At 38.0% G+C, this 26,460-nt stretch overlaps 2 protein-coding genes across 4 annotated transcripts; both read right to left on the bottom strand.

Annotated features, from left to right (window-relative positions):
• Positions 1–244: 244 nt before the first annotated feature.
• Positions 245–9,592, bottom strand: ccsapb (centriole, cilia and spindle-associated protein b). 3 transcript variants are annotated; one of them, XM_059357350.1, is made up of 5 exons: positions 9,546–9,592; positions 8,273–8,645; positions 7,398–7,469; positions 4,592–4,815; positions 245–3,515 (listed from the first exon to the last, which is right to left on the bottom strand). In XM_059357350.1, the coding sequence occupies exons 2-5, from the start codon at positions 8,637–8,639 to the stop codon at positions 3,333–3,335; spliced, it is 846 nt and encodes a 281-aa protein (XP_059213333.1). In that variant the 5' UTR covers positions 8,640–8,645; positions 9,546–9,592; the 3' UTR covers positions 245–3,332. The 3 variants fall into 3 exon arrangements, with proteins under 3 accessions (XP_059213333.1, XP_059213340.1, XP_059213348.1); XM_059357357.1 differs by lacking the exons at positions 7,398–7,469; positions 9,546–9,592 and having other exon boundaries at positions 8,273–8,763; XM_059357365.1 differs by lacking the exons at positions 7,398–7,469; positions 9,546–9,592 and having other exon boundaries at positions 4,592–4,812; positions 8,273–8,763.
• A 1,517-nt stretch (positions 9,593–11,109) lies between these two features.
• acta1b (actin alpha 1, skeletal muscle b) lies at positions 11,110–14,723 on the bottom strand. The gene is made up of 7 exons (XM_059357324.1): positions 14,584–14,723; positions 14,112–14,248; positions 13,242–13,566; positions 12,681–12,842; positions 12,009–12,200; positions 11,719–11,900; positions 11,110–11,579 (listed from the first exon to the last, which is right to left on the bottom strand). Exons 2-7 carry the CDS (start codon positions 14,238–14,240, stop codon positions 11,436–11,438), a joined length of 1,134 nt encoding a protein of 377 aa, XP_059213307.1. The 5' UTR covers positions 14,241–14,248; positions 14,584–14,723; the 3' UTR covers positions 11,110–11,435.
• Between the last annotated feature and the right edge of the window lie 11,737 nt (positions 14,724–26,460).

Below are 26,460 nucleotides of genomic sequence, written 5' to 3'. Positions count from 1 at the left end.
GGGTGTGTTTTTTATATCACCCTTTGGGCAGAATGCTAGCAAAATAGTGGACACAATACTGGAGAGAAATGAGGTGAAACAGAGCAGACAAAGCTTGTTTCAAAATGAATGATTCGGGAGAGGAGGGGAGAAGTTTAAATGTTGTGTTTTACAGATGACAAGCAAAAGTTTGTGCAGAGTTTGCTTTCAAAGTTTTCTGAATAATATGTGTCATTTGGAAGAGATGGACAGAGGAGAGCGAACAGACAGTGTAAAAGTGATTTATTCAAAGACACCACACCATAACCTCAACAGTCTGTTCCTCTAAACCAAATAAAACATGTACACAGTATTTTAAAAGCCTTAAATGGAAACATAATCATGTAATGTATTGTGACATTTTACAGTATTTTGGATATCTGCGCCATACAATAGTATTAGATATCATGCAGAAGATTTTTCACTGAACTCAGACTCCACTGAGCAGTTTGTCAGCTGTTGAAAAATCATTCTTTCTAGTGAATTATTTTGAATTATTTGAATCTCTATTTCTTCTTCATTACACCTGATTACATGTTTTGAGTGGGATGATCATGTGTCCTGATGTAAATGAATATTTAGGCTTGATGGATTTCTGCTGTATTACCAAGTAAACCTAGAAAACATGTTACAAGTAGTGATAACGTTTGGTCTCAGTAACTAATAAATAGAGAAATAGAGAAAAGTACATTGAGAATTAAATATCTAGTTCCAGTCTGAGGCTGTCATCACATCTAAAAAAAACAGACAGGCTTAAATACAACTATTTTAAGCATCATAATATTGCACAACATTCACATCCTTCTGAGCTAAATATTAAAGTCTAACTCAAACCCACTGAGAATCTAAATCAGTACCATATCAACTATTGTAATACTGAACTCAGAGTTGCAACAACAAAAATAAAGAGAAATGGTAAAATGTCTAAATGTAAAGCACAAGCCTCCCATCCTTTTTTCTGCACAATATTCACATCAATAACATTGTTAACTATAGTAATGCAAAGGAGAAAAAAACTTGAGTCTTTATGGCACAGAGCTGATAAATCATGATTTACCAAGAGGGATCTGAGTTCTCGTGGTTTTGATGAAGAAAGAACCAGATTTCCATCACACAAAGGATTCAAGGTCCACTTTGTGATTACAAACAACATTGTCTGCTGTTCCAAACATGTAAAAACACACATACAATCAATATACACAGATTCAAAAGATTAATTAATTATACCAAGACTTGAATAGGTAGCAATATATTCTATACAAAAATGATTTCAGAAAGGTGATTAATTATCAAAGTGCTGTTTGATTTGGTCCTTCTGCTGCTTTAACCAGTAAGCAGCAACTCAGCAATATACACTTTTGATTAAAGCTCACCTAGGCATTGTTGGTCTGCTTCTAAAGCTCATTTAGTAACAGTAATGATAAAGAAATTTGGCCTCAATAGATTGTTCTGCTTTGGAAAGAACATAAATTAGCTGTGTGTTAATTTTAGTATTACATTTTCTCCCATGACCAGTGGATATATAACAGAAGCACAGAAACATGATTACTGGACAAGCACAATAACAACACAAATGTTGTTCTGTAACACTGTGGCATCACTGTGAGCAGAGTCTAAACCAGGGATTCCCAAAGTGTGGTGCGTGGACCCCTGGGGGTGCGTAAGCTGCTGCTAGGGGGTGTGCAAAATGAAAAATGTAATGGCAATTACATTTTTTTTTACCCCACACAATAAATATGTGTAAATAAACATGTCCTTTGTAAAATGTAAACTCAAAAACTGTAATATTAATTAATAAATACAGGCTATTCAAAATGCACTTCATCTTAAAATGAAGCGTAGAAGAAGTTATCATCTTCCATTTTTCCAGCCTGCGTTATGATGACGGGGTTGTTTAGCTCCACGCTCATTTAAACTTGCTGCAATTTTTGTTCAACGCGGCTCAAAATATTATAACATTTTCCCCGACTTATGTGCTTTCTGCCTCTGATCCTGAGCCTGTCATCATCATCTTTGCTCTTAAAAGTGGAAGCTTGTGCATAACTTTGTTGCATTATATTGAAATCGTGTTACAATGTTTCAAATTAATTCAAATGCGAGAGCTCATTGTTGTGATATAGATTATTTTATTATATGTGTGTTCTGGTCATTTGAGCATGACTAAACATGCCACTTTTAATATGACGATAAAAAAAGTTTATTGCATTTTGGTTTTTTTTGAAGGTGTGGGGGATTGGGGGTGCGTCAACCCGGTTGGGACATAGAAGGGGGTGCGCGGCTAAAAAAGTTTGGGAACCGTTGGTCTAAACCAAGTCCATTAACAAATCTACACACCCGTCAGAAAATAAAAGCTGTAGAACCCTAAACAGACATATTTCTGTAAGTCAGTTTAAATCTTGTCCTCAGCACAGATAAGAGGAGAAACACACATTTGTGAAAAAGTTAGAGTTGATAAGCCATCTAGCTGTAGCTCATGACACCTTTCTGGTACACAAACAATGTGACCTTGTTTTTGGTTGGTTTAGTTTCTCTGTGAATATAATAAGTGTGTGTACATTCTTTAAGTCTGTGGACTCAGAATGTGGCTAAATCTACTCAGACATGCTGCCATGTCCCTTCATTATTTCTATTTGAGTCCACTGTATAAAACACATTGAAACATTTACACAGCCTGTGTTTAAAGGGACTGCGTCAAAGTATGGCTGTAAAATGCATTTTAGACTCTTCTTTCTTACCAAAATATCCATATGCCGTAGATGAGTCCATTAATTATACATTTTCTTTCAAACTATTTATTTCAAGAGTCTCTTATACCCTGTAAAATGGTTCTTGTTGTATTATATTAACATTGATTCATATAAAACACATGATAGTACATGTTGGGGGAATAAGCCACATGGTGAATTTCAAAGTTTTGTCAGTTTACATCCTGAATGTGAGAGTGAAACACATGTTGGAGCCTTTGTATGAATCAATCCAGCCCATACACTTTTCTACAACCCTGATTCCAAAAAAAGTTGGGACGCTGCGTACAATAAACATAAACAGAATCCAATGTACAGTATATACAAAAAATATCAGTTTGGACATTAAATATGCTGTTTTATATGCAGTTTTCATTTGAAGATGTGTCGCAAAGGCAAATGATTGCATTCTGTTTTATTTAGGTGTAAGACAAAATCACAACTTTTTTTTGGGAATCTGGGTTGCACATTTATGGGTATTCAGCTTCAGGTGCGTAGGCAAAAACGGCTTTGTGTATTTTTGTCTGGAATCACCCTGATGTAAGTATTTCTGCTCAATGCTTTCATCTTCTATCGGGAGCGAGCAGAGAAGCAGCGCATGTACTCAGTGAGCCAGGGGTTAAATTCTGGCTGAACCAACTTCCTGGCCTTGTCCAGGTCGGCAGACTTGGCCCTCCGGCGCTCGCTCCTCTGGGTCTGGATCTGACGATCCACCTCCCGTCTGGTCTTGGCACGAAGAGCAGACTCGTAGATCTACGGGGACAGTAACAGTTGTAGTTGCAGTTTCTTCCCAAAATATTGAGTGTTTCTAAGTCTCTGAAGAAAAATGCAGCAAGCCGGTGTGATCAATCAAAGCCTTTAGTTACATGCGGCACGGAGAGAGTCCTCGCATTCTCTCCCGACATAAGAAACTTTTCATACTTATAAACAGTAACTCAGTCTTACATGATCAAAGGACAGGAGATGTTACAGATGAAGTCGCGTTGTAGAACCTTATAATGTGATAAATTCTGGATAATGTAATAACCCCGATAATGTAATAAAAATCTGCACTTGAGTCCATTGAAAATGTAATAAAACCTGATAATGTAATAACTTCCCGATAATGTAGTAAAGTGCAATTCCTAATAATGTAATACACTTTTTACCAATAATGTAATAAAGTATAACATTAATGGGAGGTTATTACATTATCAGGTTAGCCTTCATTTCGCAAGTCCTGATAATGTAATAATTCCCCAATATTGTAATAATTTAACAGCAGACCACCCATTACTTGGGTTCAAGTGGTGTTACTGTGTAGGCAACTCTAGCTCAAGAGCTCTAGCGCCACCAACAGGTCAAAGTTTATGAACTTTTGACCCGTTCATTCGTTTTTCACAAACGAGGTATCCATGACACACGAATGCATTCAACAGCTTCTTGACATCTAAAGGTGCTCGGTGTTAGACTTTATTACATTATTGGTAAAAAAGTGTACTTAATTATTGGGAAATGCACTTATTATAATTACATTATCGGGAAGTTATTACATTATCAGGTTCTACACGCGCCTTAATGTAATTAACATACATGATCCAGACATTAGAGTAGTGAGAGAAACTTCAAAGAAACAATAGAACGTGGATTGGGAGCCAGTCAGATACTTGTCATGCAAAATACATTGTAATCAACTGCAGTAGGCTTGTCTGCCCATTTGTCCATGAGACATGATTCACTGTGCTGTTAATGTTTATTGTTTAAATATCAAGAATCTAATACTATTTTTCCACACAGTCAGTCTGTGCTCAGATACAACACAGCACATCTACAACAGCCAGAGGGATTACCTCAGTTGTGGAAGCTGCAGGACCAACATTGTGTGTCTTCCTACTGGCCATGTCTGCATCCTTCTCTCCAGAGCCGTACAGAGCGAAAGGATGTCTGCTCTCCTTACTGTCGTCCCTGAGCTGCTGTGTGGCTGCAGGCCTGACCCGCTGGCTGCGCCATGTTTGCTTTGAGGATTTGGAGGGTTTACTTGGCTGTGGTCGGAGTCCTCCTGTGTCTCTCTCTACTAATAAAAAGGACAAACAGGTTCAAGCAGAACCAAAATGGATGTTAATGCTGATAAATTCAAATGTACATACAGGAAGTTGGTGTCAGTCACTGAAGGAAACTAGGCAATGCAGAGATAAAGCTGCTGTCAACATTTATGAACAACATATTGTGACGTTTCTATAGAATAAGGAGCCGTTTGTTAACCCTCTGGAGTCCATCTATTTATTGAAAATACATGTGTTTTTTTACGGTAATAACTTTTATATATATATGATATGTAGACAAGCTGAGAAAGCCAGTTGAAAGTTCAATCATAGGAGCTTTCACAGTGTGCCATTTATGGTTCTAGACCATTTTTAAATTGTGAATTTTCTTTCTACAGTGAAAACTATTACTATTTTTAATTGACATGCAAATAGACTGTTTTGTAGTTTTATTATTTATTATTGTGTCTTCTATTTTTGTGTGTATTAGTGGTTAAAAAAATGGTACATTTCCATAGAGACCTGTGTCTTTTGTTTGTATGTTCAGTTCCTGGCAGCTTCATACTTTGTTAATTAAAATAAAATGAAGTTTGTGTCGAGAAAAAGGAGCCATGCATGTGATGTAAGGTGCTAAAGAGAGACAGAAATTAATGCATAGGAAGTTGACAAATTTGAACCAAAATCTCCTGGACTTCAGAGGTTTCAAACTTCCATGACTTTCATAAGTTTGTGATGAATCTCATGCATGTAGTTTTGTATATCAGCTGTTCTGTTAGGGTTGTTGTGTTCAGAGGCTAGATATCATTTGAATTTATGACACAAGTAACATTGACATATGTGATACTTTTATGATTTTTCATGTTTTTGCGAAATTAAATTAGTTTTCAGCAGGTTGTATTAGTGCATTACAACATATTTAATCTAACTGATTATTATAATTTTATTATTATTTATTTAAATGTCTATATTTTGCTTTATTTTTTATTATATTTTTGACAACTACTTTATTCGATTTTTTCAGTTGAATTATATTTAAAGTTCAGGAAAATCCACTGTTAAAAAAGCTTTCCAGATGTTAATAATCATGATCTCAGTATTGACCAAAATAATCATGATTTTAGTTTTGCCTTACTTTGAGTAGCTTAAGGTTGAATCATTTGATATACATTTTACTTTATAATCAGAATCAGAAACACTTTATTGATCCCCGGGGGGAAAGCTTTGTTACAGTCGCTGCTGTCTAAGAAAACAATAGAAAGTACTTCTGTAAATAAAATAAAGGTAAAAAATGCAAGTCTTAAGCAAATGGGGATGTACAATAGGATCAAATAGAGATAAGGAAATATAGAAATGAAAAAGATATGTACAAATATGTATATATGTAACAGTGTGACAAATTGAATTATTGCACATGATTCCTATACAGGATGCTGTCCTGGACAATCCCCCTCCACAAAACACTAAACAAGCTAAAGAGCAGCTTCAGCAACAGACTCATTCAACCTGCTGCTCCAATGAACCAGACAGAAAGTTGTTCCTTCCTTCTGCAATAAGACTCTATAACTCATTTACCTCTGTCAGAGCCAACATTACTGGACTGCACTAAATCTACTGTCACTTTTTGCACTGTGCACCTGTACAACACTCCACTCCAAATACTGGAACATATACTTCACGTCATATGTGATATGTGTATTAATCGTATTGATATTATATATCATATCTATACAATATTCTTGTCCTTTTGCACATTCTACTTATTTACATATTCTTAAACGCTTAGTATATTATCTATTGTATGTATATCTTGTATAGTCAAGTATTTAAATGCATATATAATGCCGGGACAATATACATATATATATATATATATATATGCACACCCTACAGGCTAAATATATGACACAATGCTATGTTGTTGTTGTTGTTGTTGTTATTATTATTATTATTATTATTATTATTATTATTACTACTACTATTATTATTATATACATATAATGTTGCTGCCATTACTATTATTACTACATACTGTGATATACTGATATTATAATCATACTGGCCTTATTATTATTATTATTATTATATACATATACTGTTGCTGCCATTACTATTATGACTATATACTGTGATATACTGCTATTATTATTATACTGGCCTTATTATTATTATACTGGCCTTATTATTATTATACTGGCCTTATTATTATTATTATTATATTATCATATTATTATTATTATTATTATTATTATATATAATATACTGTACCATTATTATATTATATACTGTCTAGTCACAATAACATTATTACCATCATATCATCATCTTGCCACTGTACCTTACCTTAACTCTTAAGTGTCCTTGTTCTGTTCTGTGTTTTTTCTATTATTGTTTTTATTTATTCTACCTCAGTATTTTTATTCTATTGTATTTTATTGTACCTAAATACCGGACTGCTGTGACAACCGAATTTCCCTTTGGTGATGAATAAAGTAATCTATCTATATATCTATAGAAATTCTGTATTGCACAGAAAATTATTATAAGTAAAGTTATAAAGGAATAAATCTAGTGTCACGCACTCTAAGTCTTGACACTACTGTTCTACATTAATTACCTTTGTCTGGTTCCCTGAGAGCCAGCTCCTCTCCAGCCTCTCCTGACTCTAAAACGCCACCCAGCTGTGAGCCTGAGTGGAGGAAAAGTCATCATGGTACACTGCTCTACAAAGTCTAACTGCAGTAACTACGCAAAAGGTAAAACTGAGAAAAACTGCTTTAACGTTTTTTTAATGTTTTTTAACTGGCCAACCAAACAGGTTATAGGTAGGTAAGTGATATGACACTTATTTCTACATGTATTGATGATGTAATCTTTATGCTCAAAAATCATGACGATTTATTTGACCTTTGACCCCAAAAACGTAGTTACTGCATTGCTGAAAAAGGTTCTAAGAGCAAAAACCAGTGCATTAACAACAATGTTGTTGTCTTCTTTCAGCTTTTATATTTTGTTTTCAGTGAATAAACATTTTCAAATTGGTTTTGTTTTAAGTGTATTTAACTGTATACATGTTTAACAACTCTATTCAAAGATGTGCGTATTTTAGACTTATTATAAAGTAATGTTATATCTTGTCTTATAAAATTTTATAATTTTCACTTTTTTACTTCATCACTATCTAGATGATAATTTCCCTTTCAAATAAATGTATAATTTATATTATTTTTTATGTTTAAATTAGTATATACATCCAAAGCAGACGGTGGTAACTGCAATTACTGCTTAGTTTTGAGTTGGATTTTGTGGTTTTTACATAATTACATATCTAAAATAAAGCAAAATTGAAATCTAAAACTTTGCCATGAGATAAAACAGACATCAAGGAGTTCATTTTTAGTTATAACTCAGTTTTGACTTAAAATGTACAGTAGAGGAGCATGCATAAATCCCAAATACAGTTATTAAATGATAAGTATAACTCATGTTTACCATGGACTGCAGCCTGTCGAGCAGACACATTATCCTCCTCCTCCTGAAGGGGAATTGTGGGTCCGGAGCCCAGCGGAGCCCTGCTCTGCTGCTCCATCCTCGCCCCCTCACACTCCTCCAGCTCGGCCCCGCTCTGCTCTCTGCCGGCCTCAGACTGGATCTGGTTCTTACTGGGAGACGCGGGGCTTCTTCCTCCAGAGTCTGAGTCGCTGTCGGTCCCACTCCAGAACCAGGGTCTGTGTGTGTGCTCCAGCAGCCTGCGGGTCAGTCTGTACTTCAGCATCTCCTCGTAACACTTGGTGTAGCTCTCCCATTTCGGGTCTTTGAACCTCTTCATGTACTCCGAGCGGATCCTCTTGGTCACCATCTTGAACTGAAACAGACCGCAGCTTAAAACTGTATTAAAAGTTAGCGTTGTTACACACGCATAACCCGTTCATAAGATAAGTAATAACAAGTAAAAAAAGACTGTTGTGAGCCAAAGCGAGACCTCTCACATACAAGCTCTGTTGATATCACCGCCAGACATTTAAACCATAGAGAGGAAACAATTCAACCAATGGCAGAGCAGCTGGAAGCTTCAGCACCCGCCCACTTCCTCCTCTAGTCGGCCTAGTTCGTCTCTCTGGTTTCGAGGTGGAGCTAAAGGTCTATTTTATTTATTTTAATAAATTACACTCCTGTTTATCTACTACTACATTCAATCGGCGTTATATTGTAAAAATTGCCTGAATTTCGAATTTCATCGACCGTTAGAACGTTAACGACAGAAACGTCTCGAGCGTGATGACGTATGGTAATCTTCGCCTCTGATTGGCGCCAGCGATTGTTGAATATTCCAAAATAAAGGTCAGCCCTAATGACTGTATGAAAACATTCCAGCTGTATTAACTGTTGACACACACATCATTAGCCTACTACATTAAACCCTGTTGGTAGTAATAATTTTCGTTACCCAAAGGTTTCAATTTAAGCGTGTATTAACACATCGTCTCACATAAAATACCAAACACACGCATTGGTTAATAAATAGCCCGATCCTCTATATGACGTAGTCATGACAGACGTGTCCGCGCTATTTATAGAAGTCTATTAATGATATGATTATTGTAGCACTGATAAAGCCTGTCAGCGCTCGCAGATGACAGCAGAACCGTAAAACGTCATTGACAACCAGCACCGTGTCTCCTCTATAACAGAGCGAGGTTTGACAGCAGAGATTCGGAGATTCGGGCTGTAAGAGTCTAAATGTGTGTACAGTAAATATACTCACAGTGGTCTCGGGTTTCACGGAAGCAGAACAGATGGCGTTAATGCTGCTGTAATCTCAGGCTGCGTCTCTTAGCTCCGCCCAGCTGAGGACGCTTTTAAAAAGACACCCGCAACAGGTGGACCGGGATCAGGAATGCGCTCACAGTGGTTATGAACGGTTTGTCTGATAATGATTTCTATTAGATTGTTAAGGAGAATAAAAAAAACAATAGAATTTTTTAAATTATTACAAAAAGGGAAAGGGAAATTATATTTACACATTTAGGTTATAGGGTCTGGCTATAAAGCAGCAGACGGCTGTGATTATCTCCTTATATAGTTTTATTTTTTACTGTGGGCCTCTTACTCACACCATTCAGCCTATTTTACCCTATTTAATTTAATTTCACCATGTGAATGTAGAAGTATGTAGTATGCAAGTTCAACAAAAATATTTGAGTTACTTGTTTTTCATAGGGACATGTAATGGCTCAACCATAATGAATGTAAAAGAGGAAAAAGATAAACCAATGGAAATGTTATTATTATTATTATTATTATTATTATTATTATTATTATTATTACTACTACTACTATTACTACTACTACTACTACTACTATATTACTTACTAATTACTGAGTAACCTGTTGCTAAATTAGGCTAAACAGTGCTTTAACAGTGGTTATAAAATTAAAATGTGGGTGCAAAGAAGAGCGTGAAGGGTGTCCTATTATAGTCTACATAATGGACCAGTGGGTGATGTGAATGGTGTAAGCACAGGGTGGTTCGCGCTTGAGACGCGCCCAGCACACTCCATTGTGCTTTAAGCCCAGACCCAAAGCCCACACCCAGTTAACCTGATGAGTTCATATGCATATAAGGTAGGGCTGCGGAGGTGCCCCACTGTGCACGAGGTCTGCTTTTGCCTAAAGATGGTTTGGGGCCGGGGGCTGCGCGTATAGGGCGCGCAGGGCGGGCAGCTCAACGGGATTCAGAGGCGGGTGTCGGGTGTCCCATGCTACTGATCCGCTCAGTCTAAAGCGGAGCTGCTGCTGCTGCCCAGGCACATTCCTTGCAAGTCAAACTTCGACTGTCGGAGCTTTGAGGCGTCTCCTTTCAGTGCCTCTGTCACCCCGCAGACCCCATCCAGCAGTGGCTGAGGGGTTAGAGAGACACCCTGTCTCCCTCCCTGTCACCCATCCAACTGAGCCAGGGAGCCGTGCCAACGCCCCTAGCGACCTCTCTGGACTTCCCCTGCAGCTTATTGGTTCATGGGATAGTGTGTGTCATATAGTAGGTGATTGCTGAGTCAAATAAGCCTCTCCTGGCCATGATAATATGATGAGTTTGTTTCATTCTCAGTATCTCCCATATCCTTGCTTGGATTTTTTGTTATTTATTTTTCAGAGGATTTTTATGAAGGCAAATTCATTTTTGAATGACACCTTTATGCTTAAGGTCGTCCACATTCCAGTATTTCTATTATAATTTTTCCCCAAAGCATTTGTTTTCAACCTTTCCATTACCTTCCTCTAATAGAACAACAAGGCCAGGGTCAAAAGTACCAAATAATGGACTTTAATAAATTATCAATATGTATATACACTTACATTCACATGTGTTGGGCAACATGTTGTTGTTATTTTTTTATTAAAGTTTTTTTTTGGATGGATGCATGGTTCAGTGGTGGATTTTCACAGCCTTTCTCCGTGCAGCACAGACAACAAACAGCTACAATATGCACATTTTAAAATTGTAAAAAAAAAACAATGCATATGAATGTCAACAGCGCAGACAGACAGTCCATTGACAGCAGAATGTTGCGGTGCTGCATCGGTTGACCCTCCTTCTCGCTTGATCTCCAGATAGCTGGTGTAGACGATGGAGAAGCTGGAGACGAAGATGGAGGATTTAGAAGCACTTCCTGTGGACAATGCTGGGGCCTGCCTCGTCGTACTCCTGCTTGGAGATCCACATCTGCTGGAAGGTGGACAGGGAAGCCAGGATAGAGCCACCGATCCAGACGGAGTACTTCCTCTCGGGAGGGGCAATGATCTGGAGGAGAGGGATGGAGAGAAGATGGATGAATAAAGTGCGAGTATGCCATATTTGTTCAGTAGATTCCTGTGCGTAATTATCAATCCATGCGTAAAATCATTCAATCTGTGGATATTTTTCTTGTCATAATATTTACCTTGATCTTCATGGTGCTGGGGGCCAGAGCAGTGATTTCCTTCTGCATACGGTCAGCAATACCAGGGTACATGGTGGTACCACCGGAGAGCACATTGTTGGCGTACAGGTCCTTACGGATGTCAATGTCGCACTTCATGATGCTGTTGTAGGCGGTCTCATGGATACCAGCAGACTCCATACCTGGTCAGGTGAGAGGGACAAGTGTTAATAAGCGATGGGCTAAATTAGCTTGGCACAACATCTCCAGTGTTGATCAAAAGGATTAAAATGCAGGATTGTCTGGCGTACCAATGAAGGAAGGCTGGAAGAGGGTCTCGGGGCAACGGAACCTCTCGTTTCCGATGGTGATGACCTGACCGTCGGGAAGCTCGTAGCTCTTCTCCAGGGAGGAGGAGGAGGCAGCGGTGGCCATCTCATTCTCGAAGTCCAGAGCCACATAGCACAGCTTCTCCTTGATGTCACGCACGATCTCACGCTCAGCTGTGGGGGGGCAAGATGATGAGAGTTTGTTACAAACAGCGGAGAGCACAGAAACGTGCGCGTAATGGCAAACTCACTAAGTGGGGGAGTTACAGAAATATCTGAAGCTGAACAATTAACAGTTCGCTTTTCTTGAAACTACAGCTATAACTACAGTTTTAAATTAAAAGGCCACACAAAATGTGTCCACTTTGATCTTTAACTACACTACGTTTTAGCAAGGCTGTCATTAAATATCTTCCTGTAAGTCGCTTTGGATAAAAGCGTCTGCTAAATGACTAAATGTAAATGTTCTAAATGTAAATAGTGCAGTTTGTCAATTTGTTGAACAAACTGTTCCAAAACTGCTGGTAAAATAAAATATCATGTTATTATAATCATTTATATTCTACTTTGCGTCTATGTCTGTCTTAAGGCTGATCTAGGCGGTTTGTTGCTTCTTTCTTTCAGGTGATTTGTTATTGGAGTGGATTTCCTCACCGGTGGTCACGAAGGAGTAGCCACGCTCAGTCAGGATCTTCATCAGGTAGTCGGTCAGATCGCGACCAGCCAGGTCAAGACGCATGATAGCGTGGGGCAGGGCGTAACCCTCATAGACTGGGACGTTGTGGGTCACACCATCACCAGCATCCAGCACAATACCTGAAGAGAGGCAAGGTGATCATTTAGTAAAGTCCACGCGACAAAAAGTACTCAAATGTTTCAGTTTTGCGCGTAAAAGTGTGGCTTAAGTGGCTGTTGAAGGATGATTTACTAATACACACTGAGTGTATGCGTCACAAGGGCCATACATGAGCATAAACAGTCCCGGAAAAACTGGCCGACTGTGCGTAAAAGTTGTGCGCAAAATGGGCACAATAAGTATTTGGCGCATTAATAGCCCAGTTAACATTATGTGTCGCAATTATTATATATTTCCTCAGTTGTATTTGTCTATTACAGTATATTCTACAATAAAAGCGCATGTTTATATGTACTATGTGTGTTAAGGAAGCTGTGTCTTTGTGGTGAGGAGCAGCTGTTGGATGTTGTCATTCTTACCGGTGGTACGGCCGGAAGCGTACAGGGACAGGACAGCCTGGATGGCCACATACATGGCGGGGACGTTGAAGGTCTCAAACATGATCTGGGTCATCTTCTCTCTGTTGGCCTTGGGGTTCAGGGGGGCCTCAGTGAGCAGGGTGGGGTGCTCCTCGGGGGCAACTCTCAGCTCATTGTAGAAGGTGTGATGCCAGATCTTTTCCATGTCGTCCCAGTTGGTGATGATGCCGTGCTCGATGGGATACTTCAGAGTCAGGATACCCCTCTTGCTTTGGGCCTCGTCGCCGACGTAGGAGTCCTTCTGACCCATACCGACCATGACACCCTGAAGGGGGAGGAAAGGGCGAGATAATGGAAAGGTTACGTCAAAAATCCAAACAGAGGTCTGACCTTCCTCAGGCCAGATTAAAATCTTTACTGTGTGATGCAAAAGGTATGTTGACCATTGCGCAAACGTGCCAAATAACAGCGTGTGCCACATAGACAGACAGGGAGCAATTGTGTCACTGTCAGTTCATCTGTGACTAATTTGGTCTCAGAGAGTCAACAGCCGCACTGCTGGTGTAAAAGCAGCCACATTTACATAGTAACAGCTGTTATCGCCTTATAGTTTCTAACTGCACAAACCAAACAAATTCTAACATTATTATATATTTAAAAAAAAGAATTCAATGAAATGCTATCGACTGAAAATAGAGTACAACTCTTGGCAGTTATTTTTGTTTTATTTTTGTTTTTGTAAATTTAGTAGAAATCGAATTGTATTTATCTATATTGGATTAACTGACATTTTTACAATTATTTTGATTTTTGTGCGCCTTTAATCAGTATTTCTTCTTAGTTGCGCCTTTTATTTTCTCTGCTGTTTACCTGGTGACGGGGACGGCCAACGATGGAGGGGAACACAGCCCTGGGGGCATCGTCTCCGGCGAAGCCAGCCTTCACAAGGCCGGAGCCATTGTCGCACACAAGGGCGGTAGTTTCCTCGTCGTCACACATGTTGGCTTCTGTCAGAGAGGAGGGGGAGAAACAGGTGAGCGCACTGAAATCAAATCCACATGGAGATGCAGAATGTGCAGAAGGAACTCTTGTTTTTTGTTCCCTGTAAGCTCACATCAGGTCTCTAAATGTAAAGACTAAAATGTATATATAAATTATATAATATATAATTATATATTATAATAAATTTCTGAAAAATAATGTAAACATTTAGCGGAGCATGAATGTGATCAGAGCCAGGCTTCGCGATAAACGCATCCATGGCACACTGACACCAGGCCGTTACTCATGGCGCCTTAATTAATCTGTACAATCACATTAAAAGTAAACAATATGAACGTACACTTCTGCTGTTTCTTAGGATAAGTATCTGAATTTAACGAATAATTAACTGTTCTCCATATCTATATTATTAAACATTTGACTAGAGCGCGTGCTAAAGTTCAGGTAAATGTACATATTTCTCTCAGTCTTATTACACCTGTCTCTGGTCAAATAGATCTGGATTTTTAATTAGTCTAAATTGCGTCTTGCTCAGCACCGTTCAGTGTTACATATGAAGATGCTGCAGTCAATCAATCAGTCTACTTTATCAATCAATTTATCTATCAATCATTTCCAGAGCTGATCAATTTACAACTATTAACAAATCTTTCCTATCTCCTTCAGCTGTAGGCTCTCCTACAGTCTACTCTATCCTCCAGTGGAGAGGCCCATGTTGCCTCCAGCAGTATCTGGTCCTAGGCGTCCTGTCTCTAGGAGTCCTGTCTAACTTGTGCTCCAGTATGCTCCGGTGCTGCTCTGGATCAGGCTCTGTCTGCTGTCCCGACCTGGATGTGAGGCTTCAGGAGTCCTCGCTGGCTCTTACCTTAGGTGAGTGTCTGCGGCTCGGAGCGAAAGACCCAACCAGTGATGTTGCTGAACCAGCTACAATCCTCTCTGCTGCCGGTCCCCCTTATATACCCGACTTCCACCATTCACAAACCTCAGCACTGGCCCCCATCCCGGCCCTCTGCCATATTAGGATGCTGACAGGCCGAGGGTCCGGAGTGGGTGGGGGGCAGCAAGGAGGCGCGCCTCGCGCAGGGAAGGAGGAGGCTCCATCCATTAGGATCGAGGAGAGGGTCCGGATTGACGTTGCGCGTCCCCGACGAGAAGAGAGAGCGCGCGCCATATATGGAACTGTCGCTCTGACCTCCCATCGAGCCTCGCGGTCCCACCTCGAGGGCCGTATAAGGAGCGCGCGGTTCAGTGGGGGTCTTCTAGGGGAAACGCCAGTTGCTACCAAACCAGGGGTAGAGATTTGCTGCTAGTAGGCCTCATCCTGCCTTAAAATGGGAAAATGCTGCCCTCATCTGAACAGATTTAGACCCCAGTGAGAGCCAGGGCCCCAACCAGGACCTGGTCTGCAGCTCAAAGAGCCAATTAAGAGTTCAATTCACATTGTGGTGATCAATACAAGATGACTGAAGACTATCTAATAATAGAAGAAGATGAACAATAAGTGTTTGAACAGTTAAACATGTGCTGCTTATTCAGCTCATTCCAATCCTGAAATTTCAGTCATAAAATTTGAAGTGAAATATGTAATTGATTGCATTAATGCTGCAGCTTGATTGTATCCAGCGTCATACAGTGAAGCCAAATATGGAAATCATGAGGAGAAACCCAGAGGCTGTTTTTGCATGTATAAATTGTAAGTATATAGTTATATATAAGTATAAGTTTATATGAAACATGTTATTATTATTATTATTAATAATAATAATAATAATAATAATAATAATTTAAAAAAAAGATTCTTGGTTAGTGTGCACAGAAGAATTTGCTATTCACATTAAGATATTGCAAACTGGAATCCTTTTTTTTTTTTTAAAGGTTTGCTCCACTTGCACACCCAAAAATGTTGAGCAATTAGTTTAATCCATTACGTGCTATTCTGCAGTGCACATGGCCTGATATGCACACAGACCTTTCTGATTGAATAAATAAGGAGAGAAGCAGTGAAAGAGCCAACAGCTGAAAGCGTATCTGCAGGGCTACGTTGCGCTGTCACTGGAGCACTTGGATTAATTATAACTCGAACGGAGGAGGGGAGGTTGTGCACACGTGCATGTGTGAATGTGTGCGTGTGGGAGTGAGAAATGGAGTGTGTGTACATGCATGCACATGCATGTTTGTATGTGTGTGTTGTGGCATGAGAAGGAGTGAAAGAGGAGGTGCCAAGGAGCTTATTATAAACTCAAAGTGAACAAAGCAGGGGAGAAGACAGAGATAAAAAAGGCTAAAAGGGATTAATTTGGTAAATTAAAGAGAAAGAGACACAATCCATTATGACGACTGGCAACAAATGTACATTACACTGTTGACACATATAGTGAATTCGGGTGATGCAGTGGGACACTTTTTGCAATTTTGACTTTGTAATATTTTTCTAAATTTAAAAATATTTTATGTAATTTCAGTCACATGACACCCACGGTAGACCAATAGTAAAGGTTTTGATGACTATATTTACTTTAAGCAGGAAATAAACCAGCCAAACCTTAAGTGTCCCACATTACCCGAATCCACCCTAACAGAAAACCAAATAAAGTACATTATCATCTCTGGCAATTAATGTACACAGCAAGAGATTTGTGGAAAATGTAGCTTTATGTTCCACAACATATCTGTCAGAAAAAGTTAGATGTTCTACAAGGAGAGAAGAATTTAAAGAAATATGAATAAAAAATTGCAGGTCATAAATGTTGGTAAATGCACAAGACTTTTAATTGTGCTCTCATAAGTCATAACCTACAGCTGGATTCTTGTGGGAGCAGAGAAGTGTTAACATGCAACATTTCATGACCTGAATTCTCTTTATAGCTGCAACACAAAGTGTCAGTATGGATCGACATACAGTGGAAACAGAATTATGGGGAGAGAGGAAAGTTATTGATAGGCAAATAAAATTATTACTTATTTTAATCAGGTATTGTTAGTTAGGTGCTAAAGTAAAGTTGCCCTAATTGGGCCTGCAAGTTTTCATAGAATATTGTTTCTGTGCATGTGTGCTGTGGGAGGGGCTGCAGAGCAAGGTAGAGCTACTTTTATGCACTTGTTGTGATCCATTTTGGATCTGAGGGCCTGTGAAACGCCTAAAATGTAAATGGCTTGGCAGTTGTCAGGGAGTGGGGGGCAGAAGGGAGGGGAGGTCAGAGGGGGCGAAGGGGAGGAGAGCCCAGGCAGACTCCTGGAAAGTCTACTAGGGGAAGGGGAGGAGTGAGAGGAGGTGAAAGGGCGTGTGCAGCAGGTGGCAGAAAAAATGAGTTCAGTTTGTCAGAAGATATGTCAGCAGCCAGCTGAAGGAGACACTCAGGACAAGGAGAGTATTTTTTAGTGTTTTTTTTTTAAAGTACTCCATTTTTTTTAAAGTCTTGTAACGTGTGTATTTTAGCCAGTAAAATAAAAGGGAGACAGGTGAACAGGTAGAGACAAATACATTATTTATTTTTTTGTAAGACCATGCGGTTGTCAAGCTTACAACCTACTCAGTTAGTTTTTTTAATTCCAGTCTCCACTCTCTGTGTGTCTCTCTCATGAGATCATAGAGGCTCAGAGTGACAGAGAAAGTGTAAGAATAGCACAAGCCTCTGCATTCAATCGCTGGAACCAATACACTCTCTGTACACCAGTCCTACCTTTTTAAGTGTGGCAGTGTGCTCACCGACTGAGGCTCCTGTGGTGCATGTACAGTACAACAGTCAGGAGACTGGTTCTACTGAGGATATTGTAAGTGATTTAAGGAGAGATTTTTCTTTTCAAGTCAAAAGAACAGTCTGCGGGCCGAATGTACATTCAAACAGTTTTTATGTTTAGACAGACTTGTAAAGGTGTGGATGTATCTTTTTTTAATAAGAAGTAAAAATAGTGTGATTTGATGGAGACACATTGCTCTCAGCCTTTTTCTTAGTAATGTGTTCCACAAATCAGTTCCTTGCTGATTGGGCATTGCTTTCTAATGCTGCTTTCTAATGATCCTGATGAAGGTAAACAAGACTCCGGTGGCCTGTTACATAAAGACAGTTAACTATATAAGTATAACTATATCTTATTTCACATAATCCGACTCATTCTCAGTTGATTTGGTTTCATTAATCAAATCGATCAATCAAATTAGTTCAAGCTCTTTTTTTTAAAACATTTTTTATTTAACCAAGCAAGTCATTAAGAACAAATTGTTATTTACAATGGTGTTGCGAATAAGAATTATTTTTAAGAGTTATAGTAAGCTCAGTTACTGTGACAACTTATGCTGGGAGACTAATGGTTGAATTTGCTTTATGGCACTCAATCAAACTGAAATCAGCGTGTCTTATCTGTCAGACTGGTTTTATAGGACTGACCCTGTCCCGAAAGCTGTCTGAAGACGCTCCAAACATCCTGACATGAAATGTAATTAGTAGACGTTTGGTGCCTGCTTCATGGCTGACAGGAAAAACAACAGGTGGGCAGTATTTCACTACAGAGAGGTCTGACCCCTGACCCCTGACCACCGACAATTGTCTGTTTTTTATAGACGTTCTACTTTTTCTATTGTGCCTGGGAAGTGTCCGTTGTTTCAACGTGATGGGGTGTCAATATTCAATAGTCCATTCATAAAGTATGAAAGTATGAATCTGTTTTATTACTCCAAAGGCATGGTCTCTAGCATGGCTCAGCCTCACCAAGATGCAGCTCAGACTTATAAAGATCACTTTTCAAAATGTGTCAATAATAATAATAATGATATTAAAAAAAGAGGGGGAAAGTTATTACTTATTTTAATCAGGTATTGTTAGTTAGGTGCTAAAGTAAAGTTGCCCTAATTGGGCCTGCGAGTTTTCATAGAATATTGTTATATGCATGTGTGCTGTGGGAGGGGCTGCAGAGCAAGGTAGAGCTACTTTTATGCACTTGTTGTGATCCATTTAGGATCTGAGGGCCTGTGAAACGCCTAAAATGTAAATGGCTTGGCAGTTGTCTATTGTGCCTGTGAAGTGGCCGTTGTTTCAACGTGATAGGACGTCTTATATTCAATAGTCGATTCATAAAGTATAAATCTGCTTTATCAGTCCAAAGGCATGGTCTGTAGCATGGCTCAGCCTCACCAAGATGCACCTCAGACTTATTAAGATTATTTTTCAAAATGTGCCAATAATAATAATATATAAAAATTGCAGGTCGTAAATAATTTTTCTATCTTGTGAACAAATCAGGCATTATATGACGTTCTTCAAGTGACAAGTAAAACAGATTACCATATCATTTTGTTGTGTAAGGCCCGAAAAGGGTCAGAACCTCAGTTCCTGTCGTTCCTCAAATAGCCCGGGGGGATACAGGGGGAACGAGGGGAGCTGCAGCACATGGAGCTGGAATTGGAAACCCATGCAGGGCTGAGCAGCACCTGGTGAGCTGCCTGAGCCAGCTGAGCTGTCCTCTGCAGGACACCAGCACAACTGCTGCCGCTGCTGGAGGGGTGACCTGCTGTCTCTAACAGTCTCTACAGTATAGATAGTGAGGAGGAGAGAGAGCACACTGTCTGAAAGAATATGGAGAAAAGAATCTAAACTCAAGTGCTTGAAATTCTTTAAACTTAGATTGTCTTCACCATCTACTGTCACTAAAGGCGAAGAGCTGGGGGACATGTCTAAAGGGAGAGCATAACTCACTAAATGTTTCAGATTCATTCTCAGCATGGTGTTGCTCTGGTGTCCACTTTTCTTTATCATGCACAGCAAATTGAGAAGAGTTGAATTCTTGGTGTTAAACTAGACATACACTAGTAGAGTTAATTATACTCTGGATAGAGTTAATCCATTATAATTAACTCTCAGTGGATAAATAGTTGTTGTCAAAACCGAGTGTAAAAACTCCTTTTGGATTTAAAACTCTACACCAAAAAGACTCAAATTTACATTTAGTGTAAAGGTACCAACACTCTAAAAAGTGTTAAATTAACACTCTGAGGTGTGGACCCATATAGACACTTTAAAAGTGTTAAGATCAACTCTTACAGTGTTAATTTGGGTATGCTGATTTTACTGTGTGACACGTCTAATTTTTGCCCCTCACTACATCTCAGAATGAAAAATCTTTTTACTCCATTGCATTAATCTAAAAACTTTCGCTACCATACAGTCAACCATGAAGTTGGGATATAATATTTTTTACCCTTCTAAGAAATTATTGTTACTATTATTTGTTATTGACAGATAAGAAGTGTATGTCCTCTCAAAACTTTATCAATAAATCTCTTCCAAACATATCACAATGGAAATTACACCACAATGAACAGGATTGTGTCTGAAAACAAAATGATGACAAACTTCACTACTGCTCCATTGAGATACTAAAAACAAGAGTATGACTCTAACAGCATTTTTGTTTGATTGTATTTGCTGCTTTTCCTTTTAATAATTCTACTGTATCTTTTCCGTAGGAGTGAATGAGAACGTGAATGGTTGTCTGTCTCTATGAACCCGCTCCAGGCCCTCGAGACCTGAGGAGGATAATGGGTTAAAGAGAATGATTGGATGAATAGACTGTATTAGTTATAATGCTGAAATATTGGTAAGACAAAACAAACATTGTCACTATTTTTACAAAACAAACAATAATTTGATTAATGGAGTAAAGAATCAACAGATTAATTACTCATTTTATAATAGTTCAAAATGAGCTCCACCTCAACCAACTATTACAGTAAAATCCTGCTTAGACATTAATGCATTAGTAATAATAATTTTTATGGCTCAAGGATGTCATCTAACCCAGTGTCAGTTGGAGTGACCAGTAATTTTTTCCCATAAAAATCTGATTATATACAGGAAAATAAATGTGAACTAAAATGGGAAAATAATACAATCCACATTTACATTGCAGCACTATGATATATAACACATTTTACATAATTCGTCAAAACTTTAGAAAAAAATGGTTGTATTTAGAATATGTTCTTCAGAGTATTTTTATTGGTACTTTTACTTCAGAGGGTCTGTCCCATCAAACAGTGTTTTAAAATATTTAAATTGGTTGATTGTCACATACTCGATTTATCTCCAGACTCTAACCTGCCTCACAACCATTCTGTCTTTATCCTAGACAGAATAAACTGGAACATTGCATTGATTTGTTGGTCTCTGTGCCAGCAGAGGAGACAAGCTGCAGCTCAGCACAGAGTCAACAGCTGATTACACACGACTCATCATTAGCAGGAAGTTTGATCCTGGTATGATGGGTTGGATGATCAGTGATCCCAACAATCTGAACAGTCTGAGGCAACAGCGCCATCTACTGACAGCCTGACACACTGCAGACAGACTAAAAACAGGTTTTGTAACTGTGAATATTTTATGAACATGGAGGCATGTTAATCTTTAGAAGTCTAAGCATTCACATTACTTAACCCTTTGGAGTTTTTGACTCGTTTTCACTCGTTTTTGACTCGTTGCCTGTATAAACCACTTAAAAATCTTTACAATAGGTTTAAAAAGATCTGGGGACCTTTTATTGAATACATTAGAAAAGATAGAGCTCAAACTGGGACCTGAACGCACTGCTTTCTTATTTTTATTTTATTAAGTAATTATTATTATTTTTTATTATATTATATTGTATATAAATATATGTTATATATTTTGTCTTGATATGTATCCGGGTTATGAGACTTTGCTGTTCCCCTCTGGCTCGGGCCTCCTGGACTCAATCTCTGGCCCTTCTCATATGAGCGGACAATTGGGGGCATTTTGTTGGACCGACATGTTTTTGTGCACATTTTCTTTTTACGTTTCATGATTAAGTGGTGGCTGGCTGTCTGTTGCTTCTGTTTTGTTTTATCTGTTTGTTTACTTTTATTTTATTTTTTTATTTTTTTCTCTGTTGGGTTTTTTCTATGTTTTTTGTACTGTATGTGTCTATATAGATATGTGCCAAAACTTTGCATAAATAAAATTTACAAAAAACAAAAACAAAAAAAAAATCTTTACCATGACGTGTTGGTATCATTGTTTTCAAGGTAACCTCACCTATATGACCTGGTTATTTTTTTCATTTTGACTTGACCTGGATCAACATTTTGAACACAAAAAAACCCACAAAATTACAAAAAACACATACAAACACACTCAAAACACACCAAAAACATAATAAAAATACAAAAAAAAAAACACAAAAATGACAAAAAACATAAAAAACACAAAAAAAACTAGTAAACACAAAAGATTGCATTACAAATGCTAAATGCACAAAGCTATATTAGTAAAATCATGTTTATACACTTCAAGGTGTGTTTTTTTAACCTGTGCTAGAAAAGGGTTGATGCATTAAATGTGACATGGAAACTTGTGGAAAAGCCAAAACTGTAGAGTTCAGCTGACAGCAGGGCTCCATGCTACTGAATGTTTTTACGTCGTGACTTAATTTGATTTAATGGTGCTCATAGTGTTTTAACACTCTTTATTCTATAAACAGTGAAAACCTCGAGGGATCACTCGGGGTCAATCTGATCACATTAAGCACATGATAATCATAACTGATTTTATTTTTCCACATGCAGATGACAATCTAATTGAGATTTGTATATTTATGACGTGAATATAAAGTAAGTAAAGTAATGAACTAGTTTAATTACTCTTTCAAAATGCATTTTAGTTACACTTTTCAACTTATTGAAGAAAAAATGAGTTAAAAATAATTTAAATACACTATTATACAGTAGAGTAGGCCTATTGTATAAAAAGTATAGCTTACTGTCGTTATATATAATGATAAGTGCACGAGCCTGTACCAGAGCTCAGAGACCTTTTTATTTTTATTTCTATCCTTTACAAAACAAGAGATCTACTGAATAAGAACTGCCTTCATTCGCTGTACTTTTCACTTGTGTTGCCTTATATGACATACTGTGTTGAAATTTGGGGAAATGCATATAATACAAACCTAGATCCAATAATTAAACTGCAGAAAAGAGCTTTCAGGATAATAAATTAAGTTGGATCCCGTGATTCTACAAATCAGCTTTTTATAAGATCACGCATCATCTCTTGTAGATTTTTATTACATTATCGGGGTTAATACATTATCGGGAATTTATTACATTATCAGGTTCTACAAGGCCCAAAGTGAACACTGGAAGCCAACTATTTGATTTCAATAAGTGAATCTTTTAAACAGCATGTGTGTAGAAATGATGCTTCTTGATCCATAGAAAAAGTTTCCACTGTATAGAAGTCGACACCATTCCTTCAAAATCACTCATTAAAAACAACAAAATTCAGTTTTTAAAAAGTATTAAAATAGGTACACTTTAATAATATGCCTAAACAGGCCAAAACAGCTTCACAAAACATCCACATACAAATAAAAACGATTAATATCTCACTTTATTCACCTTTACATAGAAGTATAATAATTTAGAAAACACAAAAATAATTGAAAATCTATCGCACATCATATAGGTCATATTATCTATAACTTGTTAAAAAATAACCCCTGCAATCCGCTGTCACTTCTTATGAGACATAATTAACCATATCCATAATTAACTGGCACCGTCACTGTTTTCTTCATGGAGTGAGTGGAGAAGCTGAAGGTGGTTCAAGGCATCATTCAAATAAAATTTAACATCTTGTGAGGAAAGGAAAATGTGGTGCGAGTCTTTAATGTGAAAGAATAACAGAGTAGATGAAAATTGTCATTGTAATGAACAACAACTGAGCTCATGTTGCTGCCATACAGCTGATAAACTGTAATAAATACATCAAACATCTATACAACCAGAGAGTGATTAGTACTGTACGTATTGGCCACTTACCAATAATCAGTGTTGTATTCATTAATCCCTCATCTAAATATTATCAACACTCATTCATTCAAATGAGCATGTTTCTCTGCTTTGCAAATCCTGAATGAAAAGTTTATAGTGATTCAAGTTTCTGGCCCATATCAAAAACATATAAATAAAAGAATCCATCATAAACCCTCAGTTATGTCATTTAAGTCAACGAGCAAAGAAAAGGAGAATCTTGTAGGAAAATATTGTATTAATATACAATTTTTGCAGCTAGTAGATGTAATTAATATGACAGAAAGCTCCCTCAGCAAATGATCTGACTTTGGTTTTAGAAATACACAAAAATATGTTTGAATAGAGTAAAGCAAATATGTGTCCATTAGTACAGCGATTCCCAACCCTTTTTTTTTGAGGGACCCACAATTTTACCATTTACTTTTTGGGGGCTCTATTCTTTGTAATCAGCGTAGTTTCTGCTTTCACGGGACACCAAATTTGTGTGGAATTTAGGTTTTAAGAGGTTAAATTTACACTTATATCAGGGATGGGCAACTGGAGGACCGGGGGCCGCATACGGCCCGCACCCTCACTTGAAGTGGCCCTCAGTACAACTACATGCATTTGAATATGGAATCTTAAAAGTGCAGTGTAAAAATGCACAAAATGATTTTACCAATTAATGTTGGTTCTTGCACTGAAAAAAAAGAGACTTCAAACCTTTTGTATTCCTATTTATACTGTTATATATGCATTTGAGCATGAAATATGTTAAGTTACTGCACTGCAAACATATTTAAAATTGCAGTTTCATCATATCTGGTTAAGTGCACTGTCCTATATGTGGCCCTGTGGTAGTGTCCATGAAAAATTGTGGCACCCTCCAGCATTTAAATTGGCTTTTTTTTTTATTTAACCCATTAGATTTATTACACCCCTGAAAATCAAGAGGGCTTCGCGACCCCCTGTGGATCTTTGGTGCCCCCCTGAGGGGGTCGGGCCCCCCCAGTTGGGAATCACTGCATTAGTAAATATTCATAATAATCCAGTGGTGTATATCAATGTTGCTGAGACATCTAGCTGTCCCTTCAGAGCATTAACAAGTCTGACTCCCCCTTTCCAGTTAAATATTTACCCAGGACAACTATTACTGTGAGTCAGGCTCTCAGAGCCAGCTGGAATATTTAGCTGGCTCTACAGCGTGTGTATGTGGTTTTAGAGCTGTTTACAGGAGATTTAATGTTGGCCAAGTGCACATCCTGTAAACACAGAGCAGTGAAGTGAAGAGGAAGAGACGGTGATGTCACACACTGACAGATATACTGATCAACAGTAAACAGTCAGAAATGTGCTTCTTTTAATGTTGGCTTCTGTTTTTCCACCATCTATAGATTAGAGCGAGGAGTCAAGGATTAAGAGAAGATAAGATCAAACATAAAGGGATTAGGGATGTTTAAACCATGAGATGATTTTTTAGAGGGCTGATCTGGACACACAGACCACCTCTGAGCTTTAGGACATGTCTCGGGACCCTCCTCCACAAGAGCAAAGACACTGTTCAGAAGGGCCTCAATCCACTTTCACAAGTAAATGTGCATATTTTATTTTGTTTGACATACAAAGATGTTAAAAGTTTAGCAGTTTCAGGGCCGTCACTTAAACCCAATGCAACTAAATGTGAACATATGGCCAGACAGTCTGAAATGGGCCACGACAACATTGTGATGTCATGTGATTAAAGTTATTATATGGAATTCTTCTGTTTTATCCCCTTTGAGCATGGATCAGTGTTGATGTACTTTTTTCTAAGTTCAAGCCACATTTTATGATATATACTTTTTAGATCTTGGTTGATTTTAACTATATATTTTAACTGGATGAAGGATTGTAGAACATGATAATGTAATAAATTCCCGATATTGTAATAAAAATCTGCACTTGAGTCCATTGAAAATGTAATGAAACCTGATAATGTAATAACTTCCCGATAATGTAATAAAGTGCATTTCCCAACAATGTAATACACTTTTTTACTAATAATGTAATAAAGTATAACACCAAGCACCTTTAGATTTCAAGAAGCTGTTGAATGCATTCGTGTGTCATGGATACCTCGTTTGTGAAAAACAGATGAACGGGTCAAAAGTTAATAAACATTCAACTTTGATCTGTTGGTGGCGCTAGAGCTCTTGAGCTAGAGTTGCCTACACAGTATCACCACTTGAACCCAAGTAATGGGTGGTCTGCTGTTAAATTATTGCAATATTGGGGAACTATTACATTATCAGGACTTGGGAAATGAAGGCTAACCTGATAATGTAATAACCTCCCATTAATGTTAGATAGATAGATAGATAGATAGATATACTTTATTTATCCCAAGCTGGGAAATTACAGTAAATATTACTG

This window comes from Centropristis striata, chromosome 2 (assembly GCF_030273125.1).
Source record: "Centropristis striata isolate RG_2023a ecotype Rhode Island chromosome 2, C.striata_1.0, whole genome shotgun sequence".
In the NCBI taxonomy this organism is placed as follows: Eukaryota; Metazoa; Chordata; class Actinopteri; order Perciformes; family Serranidae; genus Centropristis; species Centropristis striata.
This window is presented reverse-complemented; position numbering and strand designations above follow the sequence as displayed.